Below are 26,461 nucleotides of genomic sequence, written 5' to 3'. Positions count from 1 at the left end.
GGGGGGATCAGATACCTGGCCCTCAACGTGTCCCTCCTCTCCACAGTCACAACCACCCGGATCCTCTGCGCCCCCCCCCCCCCCCCTCCCCCACTATGGCAGCACCCATCCCGTAGTCTGGGGGTCCCCACAATGGTCTCATCCCATCAGGACCCATCCCACAGCCTGGGGGTCCCACATGGATGGAATCCCCCAGGCTGCAGCACTGCAGGGGAGTTTAGTTTAATATGCCTATTGATAATCCTTGGTAATAGAAGATGAGAGGTTACAAAACTGATATGGTGAAGAGTTGGATTAAGCTTATGCTGCTTTTTGCACATCTGCTTTATTCACTGCAGTAATCCTGTTCCTGTTTCCCATCACACACAAGTACAGTAGCAGACGTGACTGTGATCTCTATGTAAGCAGCATTTCTCAGTGTACATGTGGACAGCAGGAATCCAGGGGTGCAGTGCTGTAGCACTTCCAGACTGGGAGGTGGCATGAAATCTCGTTCCATCACAATAATCTTCTTACAGTCATTGACCATTAATCAGATTCTGAATCAGTCAGAAACCCACGTACAAATTCTGCATGTGAAGAACTGTGTGCTGATGTTGTGATTGCAATGGTTCTAAAAACACATTCTAATTTTCTTCAGCTTGTTGTACCCCTGAATAGCTCTCAGTTAGAACAATAGTAAGTCTTATGAGTTCACTTCAGGTCGAATGTAATTGGTTAAAATCTTGGGAGTTAATGGAATTAATGAAGAGTCTTTATGAATATCTCTTATTGGGTGTCTGTTTTACGTGCATTGCTACACTTGGGGAACGGAGGCGGAGGGTAAAAAATTGTCCCATTTCAAGCTTGAAAATAATCTGTTCCTCATGCTGTGTTGCACAGAGGTATATATTAGTAATCTAAACCCAGTTTTCTGATTTGTACAGCTGTTGCATACATGTAGAATAGAACAGTATGCTAGTAGTACAGTGCTGGCAATTCTTCTTGCTCACAATATTGTCACAGTTTTAAGGATAGAATAGGAATATACACAGTAAGCCTGTGTAAATGCTATAGTCCAAGGGAAGCAAACTTCTATGAGGCATTTTGCTTAGCCAGGGTTTCACTCTCAAGCTGCGACAAGAAATAGTAATAGAACTTGCTTGTTTACTGTTCTACTTTTGTCATAATAACATTGTTGTGATGGGTAATGAATGCAGGCTATTTGTATGCCAAAAAAAAAACCCAGTTTTTTGAAGTGGTTTATTTGGTTGTGGAGTGAGGTTACAGTAGCATTGGTTTGGGTTAATTGTAGTTGTCCTTAAATAAGGATTATGGGCTCTTCTTCAGACACAAAAGCTTTCATAGACTCATTTAATGGTAGTTGCGCCACGATTTTAAGGTTTCAGTTTTCTGAGCTGGTTGATTAACCATCAAAACCTTTTTTGTTGCATCACTGCTGACTGCATCTTAGTTCGGCGTTAGTACTAATAAATCTTGTCCATATATTTCAGTGTGGTAGTTCTCTGTGTTGCTGCAATAAATTGTGAGTGCTTTCTTCAAGTTTTCATCCTTAGTTCAGAGCAGCTTTCAGTCTCAAATTAATGGCAGAGATAGCAAGAATATGCATGTGTTAAAGCTATATAAGCTGTAGAGCTATATGAGGATTCCTTTTATGTTCAGTGACCTCTTTGAAGATAGCAGGTGGTCTACTCCTCCTCAGAAATAGTTCATTAGTTCATCCAAGTAGTTGTCATGTAGCTGATAAAGATAATATGGATATTTTCTCCTGGATGCGACCAGGAGACTACAGGCAGCAAAGACTGTTTCTGAGCAGAGATTATTTCTAAACAGAGGCAGTTTCCTCCTGTGGCTGTCTAGGTGGAGTTTGCTGATTGACTGACATGTACCTCTGAGGTGGCATGCCTGAGGGCAATTACAGTTATAGCACAGTGGTTTTAGTGGATGATGGCTGGAAAACATGAGCCAAGCATCATTTGGACATTAGGAAATATATGGTAGCATGGATGGGTGTTTCTCCGTTTGATTAAAGGGAAGCTGTGAGTGTTTTTAAGTCACTGGGAGCATTGTCAGAACAGGTGGCAAAGAAGTTTCCTAAGCTTAGCTTAGTTACTGTATGACTGCATACTCATCATATGTTCCCAGTAGTCTGAACTGGTCTTTGCCACTGTGAGCAGTAACCTGCAAAGCAGTAGGAGAGGAACAAATGAAAATGAAAGGAAATGCAAACATGAATCTGCATTGGCACAAGTGCATTGAATTGTGGAGTCTTTCCAAATGCTTATGTGCAGCCCATGCTGCTGTTTCCCAAGCTGTGTCTTATCTACTATTGTCACACAGTTGCTAGCCTCAGCCTTCATAAATAGTTGCTGTGCTGCCTGATGAAGGGGGGGACCAGAATTTGTGCAAGAAAACTTGTTATGAGAAGCTTTCTGATAAAACTTGAGGAATAGTGTCCAAATGTAAGGATTTTTTATTTGCTTCAAGGCTTTTTGTTTTATTCTTCAAATTGTTTTCAAGTTAATTGCAAGTCATTTGTCATGGGTCTTTTTCAGTTGTCTCTCTTGATCACTGTTGTGTCTTTTAGTAAATCCAGCCTAGGAGTGACTGTAAGGAGGTGTAGGGCAGTAACGCTGCCATTTGGAGCAAAGAAGTGACTGCTGAGAAGAAGCAAACCATGTTTTTCAGTATAAACTCACAACTATTTTCCATTCTGTCTGGGATCTTTAATTTAAACCGGGAGATTGTTTGTATTTGCTCAAAACACACTGATGCCAGAAACAATTACTACAAATGTCTTAACTGTTTTCTGGGTGTAAGAAACAAGAACCTCTTTTGAGGTGGTGGTGATAAAATATTTAATCAATTAAAAAAAAAAAAAAAAAAGAGCAACATGTTCAACAAGGACTAACAGAATTAATGGTAGATAAGTGGGCCATAAAAGTCTCCTTTCTGTGGAGGGAATCACAGCCAGACTGTGTCTTAGCTGCATGCCAGAGAGCTAAGGAAAAAAGTTCTCATGGCATCCTCACTGCTTAAGTGAGTTACAGCAGGCAGGGGCAGCAAGTTCAGATATGAAGGCACACCCTTTGATTTGCTTTCTAGTAGGGAATCTGGCTTAGGACAGGGATGTGAGATGTGATTGCAGTTGAATACAATTTGGGGAGGGGGGCTGTTCGTTTGTTTGTTTTCTTTCTCAGCAAGTATTTGTGTAGTGACTTTGAGAGCCCTTGATAGACTTTTCTCTTTGCACGAGGTAGACTTAGGATTTGATAGTATACAGAATAAAAGAATGTTTCTATGTTCCACATCTATTAACAAAATTAACATAAGGAATGCTTGCTGTCCTTCTGATCAAATACTGGTTTTTCCCTCAAAGACAGTTAGAGTGCTTTTGATGTGACCAGCCCTTAAGTGGCTGGAGAGCATAGTATTTAAACACTTGAGCTCTTCATTTCATTTGGGTTTTTCAGACCAGAGTATTTATTTTTACTTTCTTTGTGTGGAAAAAAAAAAAAAATCAATTAAAAAAATCTATTTTAAATATAGGAAGTTCTTGATTATGTCAAATTTTATGTCAAACCAAAGGTGATGGCTGGGGGAAGCTGTGTGGGTTTTTTTTGAGGGGTGTGTGTTGTTTTTAGCATAACACAATGAAGGGAGTTTTTGGCAGAGGAGTCACGTTCTGCAGAGGAAGCATGCAGGATGATGTTTGTGCTCGTTTTAGTCATCAAAGGTGAAGTGCACAATAATGGTAAGCCTGTGTTTGTACAATCGGAGGATATTTCTCATACTGAAGGAAGTCTCCAAGGTCAACAGCTACAATACCCGGAGTGGTTACATCACTACATCTGTGTAAGACTGCTCTCTTTTTTAACCATTGCTTTTTCTTCCTTTCTCTCTCTTTAAGCTTCAGTGTTGATCACAAAAGTTGCCAGAACACTGTGGATTTAAGTTGGACTTCTGTTTACAGTGATGAGTATTCTCCCCCTCGGTTAGCTGAAAGTCTCGCTACAGTCTCCTAATAACTAATTTCAACAAATCCAACGCTCTTAAACTCAGTTTGTCTAACGGCCTTTTTTTGTGATGGGAATTGTATTGTATTATGATGATACCGTTGGCAAGATCTCCTGAAACTTGTCTTATGCTGTGCATTTCTTAGTTACTATGGAATCACGGATTCATAACATAATTTGGGTTGTTAGGGACCTCAGAGTCAGTCCAGTTCCAACTCCTGCTGTGGGCAGGGGCACCTCCCATAGACAAGGTGCCCAAACCCATCCAGCCTGGCCCTGACTGCCCCCAGGGATAGGGCACCTACAGCTGCCCTGGGCAGCAGTGCCAGGCCCTCGCTGCCCTCTGAGTGAAGAATTTCTTTCTTATATCTGATGTAACTCTGCTCTGTCTCGGTTTAAAGCCATTACACCACGTCATGTCTCTCCACGTGCATGGAAAAAGTCTCTTCATCTTTTTCATAAGCCCTGTTTAGGTATTGGAAGGCCACGATCATTTTTCCCCGGAGCCTTCTCCAGCAACCCCGGCTGTCAGCCTGTCCCTGCAGCAGAGGCACTCGGCCTCTGGGCATCCCTGCGGGCTCCTGTGTCCCCACTCCTACAGGCCTGTGCTCCTGTGCTGGGGCCCAGAGCTGAATGTAGCTCTGTGAAGGACCAACATTTTGTTGGTTGTGTTTGTTTTTTTCATTCACCAATGCTCCCAACATCTGCAACATCTTCGAGAGGAAAAAGAGAACGGGATAGATTTTAGTTTTTCCAGGTCGCTTTGTTTGTCCATTTACTAAGCAAGTTAATATTACCAGTACATCTACAAGGATTTGGAAACCCATGATCAAATACATTTCTCTCTTTTCTGGGGAGTGTTGGTTTTGTTGTTGTTGTTGTTGTTGTTGTTGTTGTTGTTGTTGTTCCTGGACTTGAATTTTCATTGCAAGAAGGTTATTCTATGATCTGTTTAGAAAGCAGTATTTTTCACCAGTGTTTGTTGATGGTAGCTTTAATTAATGGTTGCTAATCTACAATGGCAAGAACAAGTGCATTTCTTAAAAGCCCAACTGCGCATTTCTTTTTTTGTTCCCCAACATCCTGATGATGTTTGCTCTTGTTCCATTAACCAGGTAGCAAAACAGAAGGCACCCCTGCATACTTCTCTTTGCTGTAGACTTTATTCTGTTTATACCCAAATCTCTGATTTAGCATTGTTGAAGTCAGCCTTGTCTTTCCCTAGCTTCAGCTTGTTCTGAATCAGTCTATAAACCTAAGTATTAAAGCTGCTTCAAAGAAAGGAAACAACCTTTTTCTTTCAGTTCTTAAAAGAACTTCTGTTGTTGTTTGAGGCCACTGTTCATGTCTAATTTTGTTCACTGGTGATCATGTCATGCATCATGTATTAAAGTGAAGTTACCTAGCATTCAGTATTTCCTTGATTGCATTTGGTTTGTCAACAATTATTTCATTTAAAGTGGGTGATGACATTCTGCTGTCCTTGTTCCCTGACTTGACAATGAGGGAATGATAGTCATTAAGACATTTTATACGTCATCCAGGTAGCTAGGTAACCCTGAGTATTTAAAGAGGTGAGAATAAAGACTGATCTTCTTTTAGGTGTGGATAAATATGAGATAGGTTGGATTGAACTAGTGAAAGAAGTATTTGAGAAGCTGTGGACATGTGTTTTGGAAGGTGTGCCAGGTGTATTGGTTGTAAGTTGCTCATCCTTGCCCTGCTCAGCATTGCTGCCAACATTTTACTTTATTTTCCCAATGGAGAAACAAGATTTGCTTCTGAGCATCATCTCAGCAAATATGTGGAGTGCCTTCATGGCATTCTAGGTGGAGGCCTTTTGGTAAGTAACAAGCTAGTGCATTCTTGCAAGTTTATTTTGAAGCTACTTGCTATTACTGTTTCTTTACCATTGCATTAATTTATTTGTTGAATGTCTTGTCAGTGGGAATCTCTGGAGTTGTATTTAAAAGAAATCAGCAGTTGTATTTAAAAGAAATTGCACCATAGTATTATTAGTTACTATTAATTGTCATATCTGTAAATCTCTATCTCTTTTGAGCTGAGAATTAGGATATAGGTCGTAGACCCCAAATGCAGTACTAGAACCAGACCTTTCAGAGGGATGTTTTTATTTAAAGGTTAAATCTTACATTTTTATTCTATTAGTCAGCTATTCTCCTTTTTAATGTCCGTAGATAACTAGTATTTAATTACATTTCTTAAATGTATGACATCTAGTATGTGGTAAGACAACAGTTGTTCTTCTGTTTTACTTCTCTATTCAGAGAAATCAAATAGCAGTTAGCAGAGCTTTACGTTAGAGTAATAGCCAAGGATGAAGAACTAAGTGAGTTCACTGTAAGAGCCTGTTTAATCTTAAGCAATTGTTTTCTGCCTTTTCAATTTTGCAGAATGGAATTTAGCATGTTTAAGTTCTCTAAATCTAGGCTTGCTTCTTCATTCACTTTTAGCAGTCGTCTTAGTCTCAAGGCATTGGCAATTCACAGGTTGAAAACCACTGCATGATAAGACTGTCTTGTGAGAAGTGCTTGCAAGCTGTGTTACAGCCCTATCAGAAGCCAGACTGAGATTTTAAAAGGCTGATTTTCCACGCAGACTAATCCCAGTGAAATTGATGGAGCTACTTCTCAAACACACTCTTGCCCAACCTCTTCTGCACCTGAAGCAGTGGGGCTTAGAAAAAGGTTTTAGTAAAGGCTGTGACTAGTATGCGACTCTGCTCTGTCTCGTTAAGTAAATCTGTGGTGTTTGCTCACTATGCTCTTTCTGTATGGTTTTCTGAGGTATTTCTGGATATGATGCCTTTGTGTAAGTGTAAAGTATTATTAAATCCTATTATTGATGGTGGGGAGTATACTTTGTTTAATCAGCTCTGTGTTTGTTTCTCCTTCTTGATTTTATGCCAGAATTTCTGGATGGTGTCTGCTTTGTTGCTTTGCTCTTCTGTCTCTGACAATTTTGTGAATGTGAAATCCTAGAGAAAGCTAGATGTCTGTAGTGAGATGTCTTGCTTAGGATATTTGTCACACAGACAATAGTAACACTTCAGTGAGTAGTCTCTGGAAACTTCACTGGTGGTTGAAACGTATTTCAGAGACTTATCATTAGTTTTCTTTTGGCAGAAAGTAAATGAAGGGTTTTTATTTTTTTCTCTTTTCTTTAAAGCTTTTTGTTTGCTGTATACAGCCTTTAGGGAGAACTGCAACATTTTAAAGTTGAAACGTCTCAAGCTACGTTAATTCCACAATGTGATCTTGATCAGCTGGCTCTTTGTGCACTTACGTGCTATTTGTGCACAAAATACAAGTAGAACTATACCTATCCTGTTGTTGGTATTACTGAGATGAGTAGTGAGACTCCTACTGTGTTAAATAAATGTAAAACTGGATAACCTATACAGGCACCCCAACACTGCCAACAAGCAATGCAAGTGAATGCAGTGTAAGTACTGTGTTTTGTCTATCTTGTCTATGTAGCAAAACAGAACAGAGAGCAGTGTGCTTTGTTTGCCCCATACCCAGGTGCTCATTCCAGCTGCAGTATTCATTGGACTTCACAATGATGACTGCTGCGGGTGCTTTGGCCATAAGAACTGTGGGAAAAGCTGTGCGGTAAGCGAGCCTTCACACTGCAGCCCCAGACAGCCCTCAGGACACTGAGAAGACTGTGCTCAACTCTCATGTCTGTGTTTGCCCTGCAGATGCTGTCCTCAGTTCTGGCAGCCTGTGTTGGGATCCTTGGCTCTGGGTACTGTATAATCATTTCAGCACTGGGCTTGTCTCAGGGACCATATTGTTTTACTCGTGTAGAAAGAAACTGGATCTATCCTTTCACTGAATCCTCTGGAGGGTAAGTTGTCTGTCCGTACATTACATCTTTCTCCATGCACATACAGTGTTTGTTCTTTTCCTGGACCTTGCAGCAATGTTCAGTAACAACGTACCAACATCCATCCATAAGTTTTTGCTCCTTATTCGCTAGCTAAACAGATGGGATCAGAATTGCTCACACTGCTGGAGTTTAAAGCACAATAAATTTAAATCCCTCAGTTTTACATGTCTGAATATGCTGATTAGTTGTGACATTAAGTATCTGAAGGATGTGCAAAATGGTGCTCTTAATACAAGCTGATAAAGGATACTTGTAAGTAATTGAATGATGCTGTTAATAAATTACTGTCTTGTATAGGTCTCTTTCTCTTAATATATGCAGGCAAATATATCTGTGTACTACATACAGTTCATGTGAGCATAAGATGTACTCTTTTAGGACTTTGAGGGAACCTTGAGCCACATCAAGATCCTTTGCAGCAGAGATTTGGAATTGTACATTTTAGTAGCATTCCTTGTGAGAAGAGGCATTCCTTCTTCCCCACCTCTCTCAACTTATGGATGAATATAGAAGAGCTGAATTAATTCCTTGCTCATGGCTCATCAGTGCTTGTGTTCTAGCAAAATGGAAGAGAAGGAGCTGCTGGAATCTTTTCCAATTCTCCTCTGAATTTATTCTATGTGTGACTAGTGCAGACTAGGCATGTGAAGGCCCAGAGGCAACAGCACAAAAAATGAAGTGACCCACTGGCTTCAAATTAGTAACTGCTGCCTTTAAACACCCTATCCTGGAAAATTCTGTTTGTTTCAAAAAGTTGTTGTGCTCTTTCAACTGTCATGACATTGTATCTTATTTTGATCAATAATAGAAGATTTTGCCTTTCTAAATCAGATGTTTTAATGGAAATTAAGACTTAGCCAAAATGTGTGATTCATAGTTCAACGTGTACTCAAACAGAGCAGGATTTGCATGGAATGAGCCCTTACATTTTGTGTTCCCGCTGAGTGATTATCCTTAATGCAACTGCATACCAGATGAAGTTTATTTCTATTGTATTGTCAGCATCCTAATCTGACACAATTTTACTATACTTTCATTTGACGCGTACAGGTACTTGTTGGATTATGATGAGTGGGCTAAATGTCAAGAACCTCAAAACATCGTGCAGTGGAATGTCACTCTCTTTTCCATTCTCTTGGTCTTGGGAGGAATAGAGTTCATCCTGTGCTCCATACAGGTAGTCAATGGTATTCTTGGAGGAGTGTGTAGACTGTGCTGCGGCAGTGATGAGGTAAGCCATTTTTTCAGCTAGTAGAGAGTTAAATAGTATTGTTACTGATAGCACTGCAGGGGCTTAGCAGCTGTTTTTCTGGCATTCTTAAGCAGCAATGAGTGTACAATTTGCATTTTTTAATGTGACCCTGTTGTGTTCAGCATTTTCATGTAGTATTTGACTACATGCATTTAGCTATTTGCTCAGCTGTCTGCAGTGAAGTTAGTCTTCATGTGAACTGAAAGGGCTGCGTGTACACTGTGGTATATATGGTCATCAGCACTGTGTAGGTGATACAACAAAAATACGTATCTGAGACTGGCAAGGATCTTTGTTGTAGCCTAAGCCATTATTGCAGTGTGACAGAGTTTTGTGGCAGGCTGTTTCCTCTAGCTGTATTACTTTAGCCTCATAGTTTGCTCACAATAGCAGATAGACTACTGAGAATATGTGTGTCATTTGTAATAAAAACTGCAGCAAAAACCTTGCTTAGTAGATGTGGTATAAGAGAAGGAATTAAACTGCACATACATAGTAAAGCTGACAGACAAATCTGAAGGACTTCTTGAAGGTTTGCTTTTGTATATTTTTGTTTTTTATGAGTGAGGAAGGGGAAAATCCTCTAGTTTCTTTAGCATCTTGTTAGACACTTTGAGACTTCTGTTAAAATCAGTCTGTAGTGGAAATGCTGGGTCACAGCTTGAAGCAGTGATGGAGCACCTGGTGAGAAGGCAGGGCCAGCCCAGAGGATCTCAGGTGCATGCAATGTACTGAGTGACTGGAAGGGCTGGAGACAGGATCCATCCCTTCCCAGACTTCATTTAGGGTTGGCAGTGGAGCTGAGGGTATCTCTTGCTGGAGATGCCTGTATCCCTGAGGCCTTCTGAGGGTAAGCAATTTTTTTTCATTTGTTTCTGTGCCCACAGCTGCTGCATTTGGGCTCTTCCTCAGTTACTGCAGCATAGGACTTTGCTGCTCCATTGTTGTTGCTGTGCTTTCCACCACATTGTAGCATTGCAGCCTCATAGATGTAGTGTTGGAATTGCCTTATAGTATGAAATGATACAATTTATAACGTGTGCATGTTATGGCCCAGAGCATTTTGCATTTTGATTTGATGTGGTTGAATGCTGTGGCACTTTGAAAGCATTACTGTCTTCTGCTTCCTATCTTCTGTGCTGTTACTGGGGTTTACAATGCTGTGCTATGGCTCTCTAGATCTGCTTGGGTTAATTGTAGCTCTTACAGTTAGATACAATATTAGTGTTCTTCCTCTTAATGTGTGTTTGTTTCTTTTTGTTTCCCTCACAGACACTTTCTTGCTAGAAAACAAGAAAACGGGTTGAAGTTGGTGTATGTGCATGGTGTGTTGAGTATCCTGTGTTGTTGTTTTTTTGGTTTCTTAAATGTTGTATGTATACTGAAGTGCACACTTTGTTATCAAAGTATATGGCGACCACCGATTTAACTGACTTAGGGCTCTGTTTTTGAATTCATATCCATGTTTTCCATTTTCCACTGACCTGCCTGCATCTGAAGATAAAATGAGCTGCTTTGGTTCATTTCATAGACAATTGGGATCAATAAAGTTTTGTTTTGTTTTGTTTTGTTTTTTTTCTTTTTTTGTACTCACACGACAGCTCTGTGCTTCAGGCTGCTTTCCCAATAAAGTTGCATTTTTCATTCTGATGTTGAAACGAACGTGAACTGTAGTCTGCTCTGGAAATAAATTAATTCTCACTGGAGCAACAAATAAAGCAACAGTAAAATATGGATGACCAAGAGCAACAATGAACTTCTGCTTTTAAAGAACTGGAAAAGTATTAGGATATTAAAGTGTGGATTTCTCTAAGCTGCTCCTGTTTCAAGTACGGGTTTGTATTAAAATTACCCAGCAACTGTCAGTGTTTCTGCCTGTGCTGAAGCTGTTTTCTTGATCCTAGAGGAAGAGATAATGGTGGCATAGAACATAAATATGAAACTGAGGAGGAACTTCTTTACTTCAGGGGTGACAGAGTACTGGAACAAGTTGTCTGAAGAAGTGGTGGAGTCGTCTCCTCTGGAGATGTTCAGAACTCCCTTGAGAGCTTTCCTGTGAAACCTACTGTAGGGAGCCTGCTTTGAAAGGGGGGTTAGTCTGAATAACCTGTAGAAGTCCTTGCCAACCCTGTGATTCTTTGAAGTTACAACTCCTTTTTCTACTCAGCAGATACTGTCGGAGTAAGAGATGCTTCAGTCTTCAAACTCCTTTACTCACAAGGACTGCTTACCTCCTGACTACCTAGTCTTGTAACAGAAAAACCATGGGTCTGCGTTCTTGTTTCCAGCCTGCCCCCAGGCAGGGCAATATAGTTCAAATTCAGATCAGCAGCACTAGACTAATCTGAAATATTACATTTCACCAACAAGGAACCTGGACCCTGTATCCAAAGACCCTGTGCAAGAGTCTGAAGTTTATCTTGTAGCATATTGCAGCAAATGTTTTACCCCATAATAAAGTAAACCTGAATGATACGCTGCTAATAGCATTACTGAGAAGGTCAGTATGCTGCTGGGAGTGGCATTTTATAAGAAAGAACAAAACATGACGTTGGTTTAAAAGAAAATGAGAGTGACAACTATTACTTCTCCACTTTTGGAATCTAGCAGATAATGTCTTATTTGAAAATGGACAAGTTAATTTATGTCTGTGGGGAAAAAGAATTTCCCACAGGTGTCAGTGCATAGTTAGTCCTACTTTTAACTAGGAGAGCGGTCTTTAAAAGTAGCCGGAAACAAGGTTTTTCCTCACTCTCTCCTCCTGTCCAAGTCTGTCACCTACAGATGTGTCTCTGTTAAAGGAAGTTAACTGAAAATGGGAAATTGCACACACAGGTCTACGGCAGCAAAAAGACATCGAAAAAACAACCCCTCAATAGGAGGAATGCTGAGTTTCTAAACACAAACGGGTAGTTCTTGCAATACCACTCATTCATACACAAACTATGCAGAATTAGGTGAAGGCACGCTTTAGTATAGTATAGATTCTGCATGCTGTATTTATCCTTGTCTTGCTCTGCTGTGGCAAAGAAGATGTGCGTGTATGTGCACTCAGTTCCTTGTTGCTGTGCAGTGTGATGTCTTTGTATATGAAAAAGCACTTTGAAAGAGGATTTGCAAGGTTAAATTTGGTATGAAATCAAGGATAGGAGGAAGAGAACAAAATATGATGGAATATGGTATAATATGGTATAATTCCCAGAAAGTTTAAAGATTTTACCTGTACACTTGCATAGTTATTACTTGTCTTTCTGATACATATAACTAGGGAACTGAAACTAGGTTAGGCACGCCAATGAACAGAATGATTAGGGGAGAGTTTAGAACTAAAACTGTGTAGCACCACTAACGTCACCACTCAGTTTTTATGTTGCTGTTGTTAAAATAAGCTGCTTAAATTCCTTCAGTGCCTAATGGCTGACTTTGGGGAGTTTTATTAGTTACATTGTAGAAAAGCAGTTGTTTTGGGTTGGATTCATCTGGGTTAACGGAGATGAATCATCCAAAGTCAACAAAGGGTTTTCAGTAATGAGCTCTGCATGGACTCATGGACGTTGGCAAGCAACAGGAATCCAGCTTTTGCAGCGCTTAAGATATTTGAGAAACTAATTGCCAGGCTTGCTTAATACTTGGTGTAAAATGGTGGTGTCCTGTTCTGGCAGTATGTGTGGCAACAAAACACTCTTTGATGTGACATTTGCAGAGCTCAGTTTAAATATGAAGTGAGTCATGTGGTGTGTTGGCACACTAGAATGGATGCTATTTCAGGTGTCATTTTCTTAGTGAGTTTCTTCTAAACAGAGCAGATTATTATGGGAAGTTACCCACTCAGTAATAATTCAGGCCTTTGCTTTTAGGAAGGAAAAAAAAAAAGAAAACATTTTGACTTACTAAATGAATTATGAGTCTAGTAATAAAAATCAATCCTGGGTTCTGATGCGCCTGCTTTTAATTCAGCTGTTTTCCATTACCGGAAGGAGCGGTACTGATACCACATCTGTGAGTGTGCTGGAGAAGGTTTGTCACTGGTTCCAGTTAGAGGGGGGGGGCTTGAAAACATGCCCCTGGTGATCAGGGAATAAAGAGAAAATATGGGAAGAACTTCAGTGTAACATCTGAAGGCTTTAAAGTGAATCTCTTGGGAGAAAAAAAGTGAGAACAGCAGAAAATGGATAGGAAATAAAATGGTGCAGTTGCGTGAGTGCCACCATGCCCATTTCCTTGGGAAATATATAAAAAATGACATCGTTGATTTTAAAAGATCCCCCCCTTATTTTTTTCTGTAATGTTGAACTTCCTATTAAGTAAACCTTAAGCTTGATCTTTAATTACTTTTCTGATAACGTACTAGGGCAAGAGAAGAAGATATGTGTTGTGCTTTGACATTCAAACAGCTCTGGCTCTGCTGTACTGGAATGGATGCTTAGTTGCATGGGGCTGTCAGAACAATGACAAATAAAAATGAGGAAAGTGCCTGGCTCCTGCTTCCCACAGTGCAGAGCCACAGATGCATTTCAGAAAGCAGCCAGACCTCTTGTCATGTACTTAGGTCAGATCTGTAGCCATATATGCTCAAGTGTAAGTTCAGAATAAAACTTTGCACAATAGCAGGATTTATCTCATCAAACAGTTCATCATTCTGCTGAAAATAATAAAGAAATGTGATTATATCTGCCTGGCAGTTTCTAGCTGGTGTTGCTTGGACTTCTGTGTGCCCTGTGTTGTTCTCAAGACTCAGGTTAGTGTTTCTGAAGGGATACCTCATGTCAGCAGCCAGTGCTGGGCTCCATGTGAGCTCTCGTGTGCAGTCAAGTGTTGAAGGGACCTCTGTTTCCTTTAGATTTGTGTTGCTACAATTTTCTAATAGTAATAGCTTAGGCCAATATCTGCGTGAACTTTGAGGCAATGTGGACTTTCTGTGCAGATGTTTGACATCTGTCAAACAGCCCATGTAAGGTCAAATTATCGCTACAGTAATGATGAACCATTTGCCTCATGCTGCAGAACAGCTGCACAGGAATCTATTTCAACAAGAGGAGTGTTTCTAAGCGGTCACTAGGAAGTGAGATTTTTTTATGTTCCTTCCTGAGTCTAACTCGTAGACATATTTAATTAGGGAGATCGTTAAGGAGGACCTTTGAGAAGGGAAACTGCTACTTAAAGACATGTTTAGAAAGGACAGGTAGTTTAGGCAGCAGAATTTGTCTGTTCTTCTGCCTACAATTAAGCAGCGGAGTCATATGAAGTGACTGAATCAAACAGGAGGTCAGAATACTTTTTGTATTTTAAACCTTGTAATCTTTTGTTAGCTTAGAAGAGCAAAACTTCTATCATTCTTGAGAGATGGCTTTAGAAACATGTGGAAGCTGTTTGAGCTGTCTGCTGGTCCCTCTTGCACTTTGGAGCATTGTTGTTAATGTCCTTTTATATTTCCCTAATGGGAATGCTTCATATGTTGCTAGTTACCAGCATCCCAACTATGTGTGGTATTTTGAAGGCATCTGTTTCTCAGGTGTGATGGTAAGTGCTGATTTTATGGATCTTTAATTATTTGCAATAGAATTGCATGTCATATTCAGTTACTATGCAGTGAGATAATTACACTTCCAAAGGAAGTATGGATTTCTTTCTTGCAACAGTATGGGAAAAACTTGATCAAGCTGAAGAAATTGTGAATATATTGAATGACATGCTGTGTATGCTGCTTTATTTCATACGTGTGATTTTACAAGGCAAATTTATTTTTCCCATTGGCTTTTTGTTTATGTTTAACTTGGACTCGTGTTACTGCGCTATTTTGATTTGTTCTTTTATGGACGTAGAATTAAAGCTCTTTAGCAAGGCAAAGCAAAAATCTGTAAAAGCCTATCATAACTGTCTGTAGGTTTTTAAGCTCTGTATACAGAGGAGTGGTTCACAGTGTCACTGTTATTAGGCTAAATACAGAGAATTGTAGAGAACTGTGACTGGTGTAGGTGTATTTTTCCCATTACGTTTGTAATATGCTCATCTGCAGTAATAATGTGGTGTTGGCTACTGCTCATGCTGTTCACCAGGCTCGTAAAGATCTGTAGCCTCAGGAAAAGAAATCAGTAAAGTAATAAGAGTGTGAACAAAAATCAGTGTTAGAAAAGGGCAAATGTGCAATGATTTATGTGTTTTTACGATGTTGCTGAACTGGGAGAGATACAAAAACTTTATTTTTGTAATTGAATACTCTTCCTAAAACAGAAGAAATCCCAACTTTCTGAGCACGGGGAGAAGGGTATCACACAAAGAATTTTAATGGAGAAACATAGTTGGAAAATTTACCAGAAAAAAGTTAACTGCAAACTACCTTCATACTTTGAAACATTTTTAGCCTGCGGATCTTTAACAATTTATTACTTGCATGTATATTTTCCTGTTGCAAACAGGGCAGTATGTTAAAGCAGTTTGCTTGGAGGGGTGTCCAGTACACCTGGAATCAACTGCCCCAGGTGTGGAAATGTAGTTCTGCCATTTGGCATGGGCTGATTCAGGCTGCATTGGAGCAGGGAGAAGCTCTTGAGCACCTGCAATGCATTAATTTAAATGTATTGGAAGAGAAATCATTTCACACGGGTCTCTGAGCAACATCAAGCTTTTGAACAAATAACACAGGAGATAATGATGTAGCCTTAGGGCTAGTCTGGACAGGACAAGATGTAAAAAAAAAATAAGTATGTTCTACACTGCAGCAGGGGAGAGTGGTCCCACTCAGAGCCTCTGACAGAAAGCCCCAGGGGAGACTCGAGGTCACTCGGAAGGGTTTTGGAGTTGAGGATACAGAGGATCCAAGGCTCACTGAAAGAGAGATATTGGTAGCATATGAAGGGGTTCCAGCTGCTTCAGAAGTGATTGGTACTGAAACACATCTCCTAGCTGTGAGAGAACAGTGCTAGACTTTAGCCAGCATGTTCTGCTAGAGCTCATCCCAGCAGTAAAAGTGCAAATGTCAGCAAAGCTTCAGGTGGCTCATCTTATGTATTTCCAAACAATGATTTACCTAAAGTGCTGCTATGACTGATAACCATTGTATTTTGGAATTAGCTCTAAGCTCTTTTTTTCTTGCAGTTTTTTACTAACAGCCCTTTCAAGTGACAAATCCAGGGCCTTCTTTGTTTTTCCAAACTGTTTCAGAAACACTGCTCGTTTTTCCTTATTCAAAGGAATGCCTTTCTGAGTGGCAGCTTGTGATTCTGGAGCCCAAATCTTATTTATTAAACTTCTAGTATCAGGTTTAAATAATCCAGTAAGCAAATGGAAGTTCACCATACTACTGACTTCTGTTTTTTTTTTTTTTTTTTAAGCATGTGTTGGTAAGGAAGAGAATTTGTCTCACTACAGCTGCAGTCACTCACTGTGTTCCCTTACAGATTCTTCTGTTGGCAATAATTCTCATAGCACTGGAGTGTAATGCATTCTATCGGTGCTGCCGAAGTGAGAGCTGTAACAAAACCTACAGAGTGAGTCTATCTTTTATTTTTGCCTGTCTCTGGCATTTGTTCTACATGGCTTCCTCCTCCTGTGTCTCTTGTACATCCTTCTCCTCTGCTCTGGTTCTGCTGCTTTTCACAGAAAAAGGATTCTGAGTCAGGTTGAGAGGTCGCAGAAAGGGCAGCTCTTTCCTGTTGATGCATATTCAGGATGGAAAAAAATCTTTGTAGAGTGAAACAAGATAAAATAAGAAGGCTGGAGTGTTCTAACAGAGTTCTCCATCTAAATAGTTTCATCTCCTTGTGTTTTTTTTTGTTGTTTTTTTCCCAGTACAGACTCAATAAGCACTATCTGGAATGCGAACATATTAAATATGCGCTTATATTCCTCTTGCATTCTGGGATACAGTTTTGTAGGAATGTGAGTTTAAAAAACATCAGTACTTAACTGATATTATGGAACTGCCTTACACAAACAGAGTAAAGATAGAGTTTATGCTTACTGATTATTGCCTAGTATTTTTCTCTCAGTAGTGAAGACTGGGACAACCACATGTGAAATTCAACCCCAAAGAAGTAGATTGGCAAGGACAGTGAATACACATGATGCAGAGACTGCTCTCATACAGGAATATTTTTCTCTCTTCAGAGTTTTATTTCAATTGTGCTAGCCATGCTTGGAGTTGCTTTCTCTGGATACAGTTGCATCATTTTTACCTTGGGATTGATCCAAGGCCCTTTCTGCAATTCATCCAGTGGATGGGATTACATCTTCAAAGATACTGTTGGAGGGTAAGAAACATCAGTTTTAACTAGTTTATTCTACTGATTTTCTCGGGGCTTTACAAAAGATGGCACAGTCTCTTGAGCACAAAACCTATACTCTAAGACATTTTTAAGTTGTTCAGTGAGCAACAGCATCTTCAAAGAAAGCTATTTGCCTCCTAATGATAAATTCTAAAGGTAAGAATCTTTGTACTGATCAGACCTGGAGGTCTGTAGAGACAAGCAGACTTTATCTGATGATGATCACAACTTTGTGTAGCAAAGAATAAAAGATTAGATGCTCTGTAGATGTATACTTCCATAATATTCTCTCAAATTCCTCAAGTTCTTCATTCAAAGATTATGAATGTCGTTTTAATATTTAATAACTCAGGAGGTTTCCCTTTAACACCTAAACTCAATGAAGTCTGCAGTTTGATCATTGGAAGGTTATGCATACTGCTGCAACATCTCATAAAATACTTGAGCAAAGTGCTGTTGGTGTTTTGGACTATGGTAGCTTGAAACATTTCATGAGATCAATAATGCGGGGATGCTTCCACAAGATTTTGCATTATCCCTTTAAAAAAATCAAAGTTTTACAAGACTTGGATTTTTCACAGCGTATGATACCAGGCTCTTCCACTTGCATGTGAATGTGCTGAGGATTAAATTTGTCATTGAATCATAGGCACATCTCTTCAGCATAAACAGGAGTAGTTCCTATAAAATAGATATTGCCATCTCTGATTGAAATCAGCTCTCTTTTAACATCCTGAAATGCATCCTGCAGTCTCTGTTATGTATTGCCAGCCTTGCCATCCCGTTTGAAAATACATGTGCATAAAATGGAAGCTTGATTTTAACTTAAAGGGCCAGGTGCTGAACAATGTCTTCAAAATGATGGATGTTTAGAAAATAACCAACAAAGCTTCTTGCAATGAACCGCCAGGCCATAGCATGTCTCAGTTAAAAGGGCACATAACATTCCTCAAGTGTGCAGAATGTGGCTCTGGAAGTTGCATATGGTGACACACCTCAGCTCTGCCACACAGGCTGCATCCACTGGTCAGAATTTTTGGATGTTCCTACTCTTTGTCATCTAGACATAATCAAAAGCTGAAATTAAATCAGGGAAGGAAGTCCCTTCTTTAGGCTTGGCTTCTTCCTTTGGGGGGAGGGGAGGAAAGCAACATCTCTCTTAACATTTGGGTGTCTTACTGGGAAGTTAATGAAGCAGTTGAGGAACCCAAGTCTTTATTCAGCTGAGTTTGGCAAACTTATCTGGGACTTACTCTACTGTAATGAAAGACCAGCCCTAAACTTCAAGCATATAAGGCATAGTATGGGTTTTCTATATAGTAAAGGTAAAATAATGTGTATTTAAATTTGATTGGAAAAGTCAGTTTAATTTGCCTCACATTGCTTTTTCTCTGATAGATACCTCACAGATTACTCTGCTTGGTCTCAATGTGCTGAACCTGCTAATGCTGTGGAATGGACCATCATTTTACTCTCTATTCTGATGACTCTTAGTGGACTGCAGTTGATCATCTGTTTTCTTAAAGTGGCTGCTGAGCTGAAACGTACACTGTGTGGGACCTATTCTGTTTTTATTCAGGTAACAAAGGACCTGAGGTCATTTCTTCAGAATCTTGAAGGTCAGTTTAGCTTCAGCAGTTTCTCCCAGTAGATGACTTTCCCTCTTGGTTTATGCATTCTCTTTGCTACTGCATATTTATTAGCAGAAGATATGTGCTGATAGTAAATCTGCTGCATCCTAGCCATCTGCCATTCAAGGATGGCTGACTGCTCACTCTTGCCTTTAGTGCTATGATTAATGAAAAAACGAGGATTTTACTCCCATGTCAGCAAAAGCTTCTGTGCAACCTTCTCCTGTCATTCATTTGTGTGCATGAAGAGTTTAGGTTAGGAGATGAATGTTTAAGTCAAACAAGATATATGTTAGCTTGAGCTGAAAGAGAAAGAAAGTAACCAACAGGCCTTACACTTCCTTCCTTTTCGTTTGCAGGCTGGGATTCTCTGAAAACGGCAAAACGCTGAACCGCTGTTTTCCTAAAGAAAACACTGTTTTTCTACCTGTGTAGTTTCTCTGGCAGTGACTTTTTTTAACCCTCCAGCTTGGGTCTGAACCCTCAGGGAGGTCTGAATACTGCGGAACTCCTTTTGTAGTAAAACCATCTTTTTGGAATAAACTGCTGTATTTGTAGTACCCTCTTTTTGTTTAGAAAATGAGAGTATTTGTTCTGAAAGGGCCTGATTCAAACCCTAGCATGTCAAGAGAAATTATCCCTTGAGAATTAATGTGCTGGACGAAGCCATGGTTTCTACTGAATTTCTGACTGAATTTCTGTAACTGACTGAATTTCAGTTACAGACAGACCACGATAGTCATGAGAGGCAGAAGCTCATGCTGCATTTTTTGTCCTAGAAGCTTATTAACTGTACAAAGCAATTTATGAAAAAAAGTCTAGCAAGTCTTACCAAGGTAAGGCATCTAGGCCTGATTGAAGATGAGAAATGCATCTTCAAAGTCAGCTATACTAGTTAGTGCGCTTTAATAGGTGCCTTGGGATTCTTTTTTACTCAAGAGGCAGGCTTTTTTTTTCTTTTTTTTCTTTTTTTTCTTTTAATCGAGTATTATGAGAATTTTGGAAATATATGAGGAAACCCTGTGAATATCGAGTGCTAGCTTGTTAGTACTTGTAAGTATCCTGACTGCTGCAGGAGAAGGCTGACATTCTTGCCGATATCTTGCCAATAACATTCAGAATTTCAGTAATTTAATTCTGTTTCAAGACAATTCTGAGATTTTTGTATTGATATTCCTCTGGCAGATATTTTGAAAAGCTGGTTTCTTTCTTCAGGAATTAAGTAATGTATATTAAATTTTAATTTAGTTTATATGAAGTTGAAAGAAGTAATAAAAAGTTACTGATGTTTATGAATGGGTCTGCTCTTTTGGATGACAACTCAAAATGGCGTGGATGTTCAGAGATGTGCTAAAAAGGCATGATGACAAAATGGGGATTCTGCAACAGCACACTTGTTTTTTTCCCTAGGTATAAATGTGTCATATCACATAACTACTTAAACGATGATCTCACATTCTTACGGGCTTATGAATATTGTTTGCGGAGAGGTGGCAAAAAGACCCACAAGTTTTAACAACCAGCTATTGCTCCTTCTCACTGTGCTGGAAAATCTTGTTGACTTCGTGCCTATAAACAATGGAGTTACTCAGGTTTTGGTTCTTTTGATGAAAACTAGTATGTGTGGAGCATACATTTAGAGTAGAAAGCCCCTAAAATTGCAAAATAGGTGAAGGGCTCTAATTCATCCAGGAAATCAAACAGCATTCTACTTAGATTCCAGCTCAGTCGTGGGGAAAATACAAGCTTTTCTTCAGACATACAGTGTCTATTGAGGTAGATTTTTTTTATGCCAGATAAGAGCAATGTAATACCTTGAAGTTGCTGTTGAAAACACTTAATCCTTTTTTTTGTTGTATCTATCCTCTCCACTTTCCAGTAACATCTGTCGCTTACAATCAGGTATCTTGAGATATGTGACACAAAGGTTTCAAAGTGGTGTTGTGTAGTTCTTGTTGAGTGCATCGATTCTGCAACCCTCTTTATCCATAATCCAGGTACTGGCATTTTCATTGCCCTGGTCAAAACTAGACTGCAACTTGACTTCTAAACTTTTAAATAGGCAGTTTATTCATTTGAAATTCATGGTGCGAGTACTAAAAGCTAGAAGTGGGTTTTTGACACAGATTTTCTAAAGGTAAGGCAGAGTTAAATTTGATCTAACCACTTAAAGACTCCATTCCATCCTAAATACACAGTCTCTCATAAACCGTGCCCAGAAGCAAAACAAACCCAAAACAACAGCACAGCAAGGTGATTTCTGTAAGGAATATTAACTGACTTGAAATCCGTATTTACCTAATGGTGATGTCTGGGACGTGACTGGCCCTCCAGCTGCAGAATACAGGCTTCATCCCAGCCACAGAAGGAAAATGTGACCTGTGGAGTCTGGATAAAGCTCACACCATGCTGGCAGACAAGAAGCCCTTTTTTGAAAGTCTCCTGAACCTGGAATGCACGCGCTGCCTGCTCAGATTTGCACGTTAAATACCCATGGTACTTCTGGAAGAAAGCTGCAGGTTGGAGTTCATAGCTGTCTGTTAGTGAGGAGTTGATACTGAAACCTGGAGGTAAGATTGTCAGCAGTTCTTTGCAGTTCTCAAATCAAGGCAGAGTAAATGAGGAGCATGAAAGCCCTAAGACAAAGAAAGGCTCATATCTTTACCCTTAAATAAATAACAGGGTCTCTGGTACACTGGTTGTGTGCATTTTCTTCTCAGTGACCTTTGAACACATTTAAACCAAATAGCTCACATATATGTGCACATATACTAGCTGTGCATTGAAGAATGTCTTTGAATTCCAGTAGCATAAGAGGAGTTAACTTTTTTTTTTTTCTACCTCAGTTAGTTACAAAGAGAAACATGCAGCCTCAACAAACTGACCTTTCCACTAATAACTGACTTTCATCTGCGTAAAAGAAAAATAGAAAATCTGTGTGGAAGTTGTTCTGAGCACATGATGCCGACTTGGGAAACTCCAGAATTTCATGATAGATCTAGTCAAATTTCAAAACTTGGCTTTGGTTACAGTCTTTTAGACGGAAGCAGGACTTTTCCATTTAATTCAGCCATTCAGAAGGTTCCAGAACGTGATACTGTGGTGGTGATTGATGTTTTCTGCATGGACTGTGGTTACTATTGGTAATTTGTCTATACAGCTTAGTCCAGGTACATGAAGTTTAGATTTCTTTGCTGTTAAAGGAAGCCTATTGCACTTTACTTATAGTCTGAATTTGTCTTTCATCCAAAATAATCATAATTATGAAAATAGCTTCAAAGATGCTGTCATATAGGGAGAAGTGTCATTTTTAATGTGTGATCAGAGTGCAAAAGAGATTAAGAGAGCCCAAGTGACTATGAATACTTTTTTTTAAAAGAAGCGTTTACAGTTTGCAAGTTTTCAGTTGGCCCGAGGTGTTTACAGCTTCAGATGAACCACGACAGCATGGATATAAGCTTGAAAAAGTTTCCAAGTCTGGTTAGGTGCTTTTTGAAAGTCCTGGGTTTAAGGTTAATTCTGTTGTTGTTTTTCAACAAAACTAGTCAATAGAGAATATTTGCCAAATTTGAATAAAACAAAAGTGTAACCTTCAAGAATGAATAGTAAATTTAGATAACAGTAGCTGTTACAATGATCTTGAGCTTCATACATCTATTATGCTTTTAATCATTGAGGAATGTGGCTTATCCTGTCCAGTAGCAGGCCTGAAGGAGGATAACGTAAGGAGTTAATTCTGTGGAATTTCTGAGCCTATTTTCCATTTGAGCAGTACTGAAATTGCTTGGAAATGGAATGCAACCATTCCCCTGCCTTGGCCTCAATCCTTGAATACGTATCCATTTCTTCTTTAGCTATATTTTCCATACTTCGTTCTAAAATTATATTTACATGGGAACTGTGGTAGGTTAGCAGAGCTTATCCAAGTATGCATCAGTGTCCAAATGCTGCTCTGACAACAGTAACCTCAGTCCTCCTTCATCCATCTCTCTCTTGCCAGTTCAGTATTTGCTGTACAAAGGGAAAGCAGAAGAGAGCTGTAGATTCAGAAAGCACAAGATAAATATGCAGCAGAAGTTTGCATGTGCAGGATCTGCCTTGCTTTCAGTTATGTCCACACAGAACAGACACAGCGAGAGAAACTGATGTCATTTATTGCTTTTCAAAGCGCACCTAAAACATTGTGTTCTTCAGCCAGTCTTCACAGAAATGATTTTCTCAACAGCATACAGGCTACAGAGATAGGGATAAAGACAATGAAGAAGGTAGCTAAACTTATTTACCTTCAATTAAACTACAAGATTTACAATCTGATAACAGTCTAGTACTAGTAGTACTGATAACAGTTCTAGTAGCTGGCAGAAATGGAAAAAATTCCTTTGAAGATTACGAGAACTAACAAGGTTACCAGAATCTCTTGTTTACACTTCACGCACAGAGACATTGTGCAACGTTTTATTATATTCGCCAAAGCAAATCAGGAGGGTAAGGGTGGGGGTGGGAAAGAAAGACCATATAAAGGGAAATTGCATGTACCCGTTCTCTGTTTCACGCTTTCCACAAGGTTCGTGAATGCAGAATGAAGCTGTACTTGCTAAACGTTGTGCTGTTTTTTTGCTGTTGCCGAAGTGGGGCAGTGACCAGGGAGTATTACATCGGGATTATAGAGACAGCATGGGACTATGCTCCTGGTAGTACTGATATCATATCTGGACAACGTTTTGCAGAAGAAGAGTAAGTAATGTAGTTCGTAGTTCATAGTTCGTACTGATGGAGTTTTATTTAATAGCAATTAATTGTCTGCTTTAGATGCTAGGACCAGGACCTGGTGAAGTCGGTGAAATGAATTGTGCTAGTGTCAGTGAACCTGGTGGCTGACATATAAGGGAGTATTTACTTTTTCCTGACTTGCTTAAGAACGAAGTTGCGACTCTCTGCTGATGAAAAATGTTGTACAATGTAACGTTCTTTTTGTGACTTTATCGTAATGAAATGTTTATTAACCAGAGGTAGGGAAATGATCATGTGAATGCCTACTGTTATTTTGAATTAGCCAAGTGGCAGTGATGAAGGGAAGGCTTCTGCTTTTACATTTTTGAACTCAGAAGTTTAACATGTTTTTTCTGTTCTGATTTTTCTGTTGGGCACAATTTTCCTTTGTAAATGTTTGTTGTTGGCAGTGGTCTCTTTCTTGTGGAGATGCAACAGCTGGAGTGTTTCATGCAAGAAAGGCTCTGTGCAGTATGAGAAATAGAGGATAACTGTGGTGAGGAGAAAGGTGATACCCTGAAGACGTAAATAATGAATAAAGAAAACTCAGATATCAGAGGCACCAAAGAAAGTATTGGACAGGAAAAAAAAATAGTCATCCTTTCTACTTTTTTCAGTGCTTTTAAAATGAAGTAGAACTATACTAAATGAAGAGTGAAGAAGTATATCACTAGTAAGAAGAGTCTTCTCCTTGCTGACTGTGAAGTCAACATAACATGATACTTGTTGGTTTTAACTGGCTTTGGAAGATTATGCAGAACTTGAAGCATGTACAAAAATGTTGAGCAGGAAGACCTGTTGTTTGACTTATAAGCAGCAGAAAATTGTGTCAAGTATCCTTATCTTCAGTCTACAAAATAGGTAGAAAAAATTCATAGTTGGTGTGTAGCATTTAGTCTCTATCTGAGTGCCTGTACTCTTCAGAAATGTGAATGTATTTGCTTCTAAAGGCAGATTGTGCACAGTGCTACGGAGACTTGGCTTTTGTTTGAGATCTGCTAATTAGCACTTTTCAAGTATAAAGTGAATATCTGACATTGTGTATTTTCTTTACAGGCAAGCTGAAGTCTTCCTTAAAAGAGGACCGCAAAGGATAGGAAGCATTTATAAGAAGGCTGTCTACACTCAGTACACTGATATTTTATATGATGTGATAGTGGAGAAACCTTCCTGGCTGGGTTTTTTAGGCCCTATCATTAAAGGAGAAGTTGGTGATTCCATTGTTGTTCACTTGAAAAACTTTGCTTCCAGAAACTACACACTGCATCCACATGGTGTAAAATATACAAAGGAAAATGAAGGTAAGCTTGAGTCCATTCTGTGTCAGAATTTAACAAAAGCTTTGTCATCAAAGATACAACTGCCTAAGCGAATTATCTTCTGAAACAAGACACACTCAGTTTAAAATAGGAGCTGATTAAGAACTTCTGGTATTTGTTCAAGAGTGAAATACTGAGCCAAAAGTGGGGTTCGTGTAGAAGGCGATTTTAGATCAACGTTCCATCTGAAATAAGGGTAATGTAGGGATGTCTGAAGGAAAAAAACAATGATGCTGTTGTAAAGAAAATACTGTTTGTATAAGTTATAACTCTTAACGGTATTAAGAATTCTGAATTATACACAAGATATAAGATACACAAGTTCCTTAAAACAGGCAAATGCCTTCAGCTTAGATAAATTCGTAAAATAGCCATCACGCTTTCTGATGTACTGTAGCAATGCTACTGGTATTAGTGGAGACAATAGTTGTTGGCAATAGGGGAGACTTTCAAGCTGTGAAACACTGCTGCAGTTTCACTGAAATTAGTGGAGTCCTTGCATATTGACAGGCAGAAGAGTCGCCCTCTCTTCTGGACAATCTATGGAGTGTTCTTGTAGCATCTTTTATGCATACAGCAACCCATGAATGTGCCATCTGTCAGAAAGAGCAGCGTGTCCCTCCTGAGGAAATACTGTGATTCCAGTTTCCTCCTTGAAAACTACTGAATGTAGTATGATGACATCTAAACCTGAGGCTGTAGTCTGACAATTCACTCTGCCAGATGCACCTCACTGGGTAGTTTTCCATACTATTATCTGCAACAAAGACTGCACTGGAATATAGCCACTGGAAGTTTTATTAAGATGCCTTAAAAACTGTGTGAATTATTGAGTAGATACTGTCAAAAGTAGTCTTTGAAAATTTTTCAGTGGGGAAAAAATTGTGAAATATTAGTTTAACATCTAATATTTTTAAAGGCTTTTCATTACATCAAATATGTGACTTGGCATTGATGCACTACTGGAGCAGAACAGCATGTTGTATGGTAATATATAGAACAATGTTTGCAATTTTACCACTGTTGCTCTTATTTGAGGCACACCTGTGTTCCTTGGAGAGGAATGCAATGTTTTAGAATAGATTCCAAGATCAATATTTAACAAATGTTTTACAAATATTTTAGCTGTTGTCTCTTTAGCAGAAGTACACTGTGCCCTCTTAATAAAGAACTCAATTTAAGGTTATTTGTCAAAGCGCACCTGCAGAACTCAAAGTCGAGTAAAGGAATTCTAGCAGAAGGGAAAGCTCTATCCATCTGAATTAAAATCTGTTTTACCTCTATTCGAGTATTC

At 39.3% G+C, this 26,461-nt stretch overlaps 2 protein-coding genes across 7 annotated transcripts in view; both read left to right on the top strand.

Moving 5' to 3' along the window:
- Positions 1-20,362, top strand: part of LOC122161253 (transmembrane 4 L6 family member 18-like) — a 44,868-nt gene extending 24,506 nt beyond the window's left edge. For 3 of the 6 annotated variants that reach the window (XM_042820530.1, XM_042820528.1, XM_042820532.1), the window contains exons 2-8: positions 7,562-7,651; positions 7,741-7,889; positions 8,982-9,162; positions 16,581-16,670; positions 17,290-17,432; positions 18,846-19,026; positions 19,438-20,355. In XM_042820530.1, the coding sequence (XP_042676464.1) occupies positions 7,562-7,651; positions 7,741-7,889; positions 8,982-9,162; positions 16,581-16,670; positions 17,290-17,432; positions 18,846-19,026; positions 19,438-19,452 (849 nt within the window). In that variant the 3' untranslated portion in view covers positions 19,453-20,355. Of the gene's footprint in view, positions 1-3,517; positions 5,860-7,561; positions 7,652-7,740; positions 7,890-8,981; positions 9,163-9,937; positions 14,704-16,580; positions 16,671-17,289; positions 17,433-18,845; positions 19,027-19,437 lie in introns of those variants that run through there. The other 3 variants (XM_042820529.1, XM_042820531.1, XM_042820533.1) reach the window with 3 other exon arrangements.
- Positions 20,363-23,588: 3,226 nt separating this feature from the next.
- On the top strand, positions 23,589-26,435 carry LOC122161402 (ceruloplasmin). The gene is made up of 2 exons (XM_042820830.1): positions 23,589-23,812; positions 24,905-26,435. The coding sequence occupies exons 1-2, from the start codon at positions 23,658-23,660 to the stop codon at positions 25,230-25,232; spliced, it is 483 nt and encodes a 160-aa protein (XP_042676764.1). The 5' UTR covers positions 23,589-23,657; the 3' UTR covers positions 25,233-26,435.
- Positions 26,436-26,461: the final 26 nt, after the last annotated feature.

The sequence above is a fragment of the Centrocercus urophasianus genome, unplaced genomic scaffold (genome assembly GCF_019232065.1).
Source record: "Centrocercus urophasianus isolate 14NV4802_14NV808 unplaced genomic scaffold, USGS_Curo_1.0 seq_19, whole genome shotgun sequence".
NCBI lineage: Eukaryota > Metazoa > Chordata > Aves > Galliformes > Phasianidae > Centrocercus > Centrocercus urophasianus.
The sequence above is the reverse complement of the archived record's forward strand: the minus strand, read 5'-3'. Positions and strand labels throughout refer to the sequence as shown.

What these genes read in the sequence shown, in the direction of transcription:
- LOC122161402 (XM_042820830.1), top strand. Translation starts at nt 23,658, where the DNA reads ATGAAGCTGTACTTGCTAAACGTTGTGCTGTTTTTTTGCTGTTGCCGA. An exon ending in CAACGTTTTGCAGAAGAAGA is followed by an intron (nt 23,813 to 24,904) that starts GTAAGTAATGTA and finishes TTTTCTTTACAG; the next exon opens with GCAAGCTGAAGTCTTCCTTA.